The 6,199-nt window shown below is 33.6% G+C and overlaps 1 protein-coding gene across 2 annotated transcripts; it reads right to left on the bottom strand.

Annotated features, from left to right (window-relative positions):
• Nucleotides 1-3,373: 3,373 nt before the first annotated feature.
• On the bottom strand, nucleotides 3,374-5,545 carry LOC133206142 (uncharacterized). 2 transcript variants are annotated; one of them, XM_061342073.1, is made up of 2 exons: nucleotides 5,455-5,545; nucleotides 3,374-5,133 (listed from the first exon to the last, which is right to left on the bottom strand). In XM_061342073.1, exon 2 carries the CDS (start codon nucleotides 5,127-5,129, stop codon nucleotides 4,218-4,220), a length of 912 nt encoding a protein of 303 aa, XP_061198057.1. In that variant the 5' UTR covers nucleotides 5,130-5,133; nucleotides 5,455-5,545; the 3' UTR covers nucleotides 3,374-4,217. The 2 variants fall into 2 exon arrangements, with proteins under 2 accessions (XP_061198057.1, XP_061198058.1); XM_061342074.1 differs by lacking the exon at nucleotides 5,455-5,545 and adding an exon at nucleotides 5,256-5,330.
• Between the last annotated feature and the right edge of the window lie 654 nt (nucleotides 5,546-6,199).

Below are 6,199 nucleotides of genomic sequence, written 5' to 3'. Positions count from 1 at the left end.
TTGGATACATGTACAATAGTGCCTATTTCCAATGTCTGTTCTGTAATGGCATCTTTGATACAGTATGTACAATAACAAAATTCTCTACTAGTGTTCATAACTCACTCCTTCAGGATAATGGGGTTGTATCTGCCTCCACAAAACTTCATTTAAAACATCAATACGTCTAACATCTGCATATCATCATACATCTTCACATGAATTTTGATTTTTCTAACAAAACTTTTCATTTATAGATAAATCAGAACATCTATCAAAAGTACAAAAAAATCTCAGGACAAATAAATATAAGAAACATGAATTCATTACCTTTGATAATAATATAAATTCATACAGTACACAGCACAATTAACTCAGTTATGTATTTCACATAGTAACTTTTAATAAGAATACAAGAGGCCCAAGGGCCTTAACAGTCACCTGAGTATAATACAACAATTTAGAAGTTAAATACACTGATAGACGAAGCTTTGTTGCCCTAAAGCAAGAGAAGTAGGAAGATCAGGATCAACAAAATAATTAGTCTTAAGTATTCATGCAGTATCAACTCATAAATTAAGTTCTAATCTGTCCCCCACTTAACACTATCACCATGCAGACTATTAAAAAACTTTTAGTGCTTGTGTACTATTTTAAACCCATATTAAGACCTCTAGCATTGACCTCTCTTATGGTCTTTGAAGAACTTTTAATAAGATAAGTTATTTTTGTCTCATTTTTATTTATCTATTACTTACAGGTCTACCTGATTATTAAAACTAAGAGAGTACTTTTTGAATTATACGATAAACATTCTTGCATAATTATCTTATTCTATTAACCTTTCAAATACATTATTTACAGTGATTAATTATCAAAGGTGAATGGAGAAGGGGAATAACTTCTCTCAGTAGAATACAAATTAATAGAGCCCTGCCCAGTACCAGAATGCTTAGACAAATGGTCCAGATGTTCAAAAATCTGATAGAAATACGCTTACTTATATCATTTAAACTTTTACTCAGTTTGCTTCCAATATGCCCAGAAGCAGAGAAGAATTTCACAGGTACAATGCATTTTCACTACAGATTCAACAAAGCCTTACCCTAACACCAGAACCCAAGACCAAGGGTCAAGAAATTTACAAATTTGGAAGAGTTACCCTCATCATCATAACTATGGACTTCAAAGAATTAACACTTTTCCACTATATTATCAAAAGCCCCCCCCCCCCCCCCCCCACCTCGTTATGCCAGAACCCCTGACCCTAGGACCACAAGATTTAAAAATTCTGTTCGAAGCTCCCATTTTCATCATAGCTAAGCAATTTATTTATCAGCTCAACACTAAGGAGCAGACAGGAGATTAATTAATGAATTAATTCTTTTATCACTATATAATCAATAGAGCCCCCCCCCCCCCCTCCTCAAGAACCCCAAAAATTGAGGCCATATATTTAAAAATTTTGGAAGAGGCATCCTTGCCTATCATAATCATGCACTTAATTTGTTTAAATAATCTCCAGTAGCAGAGAAGAAGATTTTCAAAGAATCAATGCATTGTCACTATATAGTCAATAGAGCCCTGCCCTAACAGCAGAACCCCTGACCCTGGGGCCATGAAATTCACAATTTTTGAAAAGGCATCCTTATGCATCATAACCATGCACTTCGTTTGTTTAAATAATCTCCAGTAGCAGAGAAGAAGATTTTCAAAGAATCAATGCATTTTCACTATATAATCAATAGAGCCCCACCCTAACACCAGAACCCCTGACCCTGGCGCCATGAAATTCACAAAGTTTGAAAAGGCATCCTTATGCATCATAACCATGCACTTAGTTTGTTTAAATAATCTCCAGTAGCAGAGAAGAAGATTTTCAAAGAATTAATGCATTTTCACTATATAATCAATAGAGCCCCACCCTAACACCAGTACCCCTGTCCCAGGGGCCATGGCTTTCACAATTCTGGAAGAGGCCCACCTCCTCATCATTACTATGTACTTAGTTTAACACCTTAATGCCCAGGAGCAGAGGAGAAGATTTTCAAAGAATTAATGCTTTTTCACTATATAATCTATAGAGCCCCACCCTAACACCAGAACCCCTGACCCTGGGGCCATGAATTTCACAATTTTGAAAGAGGCATTCTTGCTGATCATAACTATGTACTTGGTTACTTTATTAAATATCCAGGAGCAGAGAAGAAGATTTTCAAAGAATTAATGCTTTTTCACTATATAATCTATAGAGCCCCGCCCTAACCCCTGACCCTGGGGCCATGAAATTCACAATTTTTGAAAAGGCACTCCTGCTCTTCATAACTATGTACTTAGTTACTTTATTTAATACCCAGGAGCAGAGAAGAAGATTGCAAAGAAATAATGCACTTTCACTATATGATCTATATAGCCCCACCCTGGGGCCATGAATTTCACAATTTTGGTAGAGGACTCAATGCTTATTACAATGATACCAACAGTTTGACTGCTTGATGCCCAGGAGTAAAGAAGAAGATTTTTAAAGGTTGCATTATTTTTGGTGGTTTTAGCCCCACCCCTCAGGCCCCAGGGGGGCAGGGACCATGAAATTCACAATTTTTGTTCCCCTTCACCCATAAATGCTATATGCCAAATTTGGTTGAAATTGGTTAAGCGGTTTCAGAGAAGAAGCTAAAAATGTTCAAATATTAATTCACGACGCACGCCGACGGACGAGAACGGATAGCAATTAATAGGTCACCTGAGTGACTCTGGTGACCTAATAAATTCAAAAATACACAGCACAATCAACTCTGTCATTTATTTTACTTAATCTTTTATAAATAAAAAAATATAAATTCATACATTTTATATTTATATATATTTATATTTAATATTTTATTTCATACATGTATTTTACATGATAACAAAAATATAAATTCATACTGTACACAGCATAATCAACTCAGTTATGTTTTTTTAAATAACTTTTAATAAAAATATAGATTCATAGATATACACAGCAAAATCAACTCAGTTATGTATCCTACATAACCTTTACTAAAAGTATAAATTCATACTGTCCACAGCATAATCAACTCAGTTGTGTATCTTACATAACCTTTAATAAAGATATAAATTCATACTGTACACAGCATAATCAACTCTGCAGTTATGTTTTTACATAACTTTTAATAAAAATATAAATTCATAGATATACACAGCATAATCAACTCAGTTATGTATCCTACATAACCTTTAATAAAAATATAAATTCATAATGTACACAGCATAATCAACTCAGTTATGTTTTTTTTTTTTAACATAACCTTTAATAAAAATATATATATATTTATATATACGAGTATATGTAGCATAATAACTTGGTGTTTTTTTTTTGTTTTTTTTTTTTTTTTACATAACCTTTAATAAAAATATAAATTCATATGTATACACAGCATAATAATCAACACAGCTATGTATTTCAAATAACTTTTATAAATAAAAATATAAATTCAAACATATACACAGCACAATCCTCAGTAATATATTTAAAAAATACCTTTATCAACTTGATAATCATCTAATTACACTAGTCTATACAAGAAAACACATTTCTTTTCATTGACAAGTACTCAAATGCATACACAATGTGGCCATTTCTATAAATGAAGACTTTTCACTGACAAGTACATGTACTTATACACAATGTGGCCATTAACAATCATCCAGAACTTTTTAAAAAAAATTCTCAAAATCTTTATCAAACAAAGATAATAGATTCTGTAGACATTGCACATGAAATGTGAAGATAATGGACAACAATCATGCTCAAAAAAGTCTAATTAAACATACAAACCATGAGAAGAGCAAATGTGGACGTCTGAAAACAGAGGGGGATCAGGTGTCATGGAGTAGTGAGCATCCCCCCATCCACCAGTCACACCCTCTGTGTGCCCCTTATATCATAATAATTACTATCATTATAATCATAATAAGTATATTGGCATTTACTCCTTTCCAGATTTTTGACATTTAAAAAAAAAAGAAATAAATACAAAAAATTAAAAAAAAAAATCAAAACACTTTTACATTTGTCTTTCAGATCAATTTATATTTCATTATACAAACATAATCCATACTAAACTTAGACACAGTTGAATACTTAACTGTGATTTACACAAACAAAATATTATCAATAGTTTTTTATGTTCATGTGGCAAGTACGAAGATGTATTTTTAGATTTTGGCAAATTTCAGTTGTCAGGTGATGCCTCAATAGTTTCATTCACAGGGATTTGATTGTCTGGCTCTCCACTGTCATCCTTTAAATCAACAGATAGATGTCCTATGTCATCATTTGGCTCAGTACAATACTGAGGGGAACCAACCTGAATCGAAGTTGAACTACTTGTTGGAGGGATGTGAAGACTATGATACTCATCAGCAGCCTCCCCAAGATTTTGATTAAGATTGGACAATTCCTCATCTGTTGTGGCTTTCCCTTCCTCATAATTCTTACAAGCATGTGAGGGTTCCTTCCTTTTCATAAGGATTACAATGATAATTATGATAGCTGTAGTTAACATTATGCTTAAAATACTTATCACTATGTAATTCACAGTACTGTTTTCTGTGCATTGTGTATTCTTTGTATTTTGGTTCCCTTTGCCTGAAATTTTGGGATCTTCTCCATTCTTTGCCTCTTGTTTCCCAATGCATGCTTCAAGTTCCTCTTCTAGGGTTTGCTGATGTCTGTAAGAACTCTCTGAGGATGGGATGCCTCCATTCTTATAAAAACAATCCCTATATTTGATGCTGTCCCTTGAATTATACTTTCCAGGACATGGTACATCATAATCTTTGCAATATCCATATGTATGTTCCTGCAATGTTCCCAATGCCAATCCAGAATTATACTCCACACAGTATCCTGCAACTTCAATATTTTTAAAGCAACCAATCCATGTCTGATTTCCCCATTCAGTGACGACCAAATGGGGTTCGAGTTCACTGCAGGTAGAGGTACAATTGGTTCTGTACTCTTCCAGACTGTCAGGTATGTAAAAAACCTGTTTTACGAGAAATCCTTTGCATTCAGATGGGCCATTGACTCTTTCCACAGAAACAAAGATTAAAAAAAGCATCATGGTAACAGGCAGCCCCATACCTCTGTAAAAAATAGGAAAACTATAATAATTAAAAAAAGAAAAAAAAAAATAGGCTGCTTGGCAAAATTCGCTTCAATGTTTGACTTTTGCAGCGACTCTTTGCGATTTGTCTTCAACTATTACCTTCTTCAACTTGCAGTTGACACTGTTAAACTGTTAAATGACAACGTGATTTTTTCTATATTATTAACAACTCGCTGGATCGAAGAAGTTTCTAGAAATGTCAGCTTTCTGGTGCAGTTGGTTTAGATTTCATAGCCCTCGTTTCGGAAATTTATTTTGTAAGTATTTGTTGGTATTTCAGTCTGATAATTCTACTTACCTTATGTTTTCAGTTGTTTCTTACGTAAAACCCCTTTATTATTTGTCTTTTATAAGTTAGGACGTGTGTTGACATTCCACATGTTTTACCATGTTTACTTTTTAAAGTAAAACAGGAAGTGTCATCCATGTTGGGAGTCTTTCCATAGTACTTTTGGTAGCTGTGTTCTGATTGGTTAACTTAGCTGTAGAATCTTTGATGTAGTTTTCTTCACTTGGGTTGGGGACACAACCTCATGGTTAGTTCCTCTTTACTGTGCTAAGAAAACCTCATGGTTTATGAGCACTATTTGATTAGTACCTTAGAGTGCTAAGAAAACCTCATAGTTTAACAGTACTCTAGGTCTTAGCTAGCTTTAGTTTCACGTTTTTCACAAGTTCTAGGTTTTTGTTAGGAAACAGTTAGGATGTAGGTTTTATAGAGTTAAGGAGATGGGCGAACATAGCATGCAGAAAACCTATAGCTTCAGATATATCAAAATCATGTTCAGTTTGTGAATTTAGTATTTAGAGTAAAGTTCTCAGTATTGAAATTTATGAAATTATGATAAACAAAACATTTCTGAGGAAAATTTTCTCAGCAAAATTTATTCTTTTATTAAAAAAATTAATGTGGACCAGGTGTTCGTGGGGTTCGAACCATAGCAATAAAAATCCTAAGTATCATTTTCTTTCCAGAATAGCACGCTAACCACTAGACTACACAAGTCCTGATGAAGGGTGGCATTTAAATCATGTTTGTGATA

The sequence above is a fragment of the Saccostrea echinata genome, unplaced genomic scaffold, assembly GCF_033153115.1.
Source record: "Saccostrea echinata isolate AGI-Se365-2 ecotype Australia unplaced genomic scaffold, CSIRO_AGI_Sech_v1 ptg000054l, whole genome shotgun sequence".
Classification (NCBI taxonomy): Eukaryota; Metazoa; Mollusca; class Bivalvia; order Ostreida; family Ostreidae; genus Saccostrea; species Saccostrea echinata.
Note: the sequence above shows the minus strand (reverse complement) of the source record. Positions and strands in the feature narration are given on the sequence as shown.

Excerpts from the sequence above, each read along its gene's own strand:
- LOC133206142 (XM_061342073.1), bottom strand. The coding sequence starts at position 5,129 with ATGGGGCTGCCTGTTACCATGATGCTTTTTTTAATCTTTGTTTCTGTG.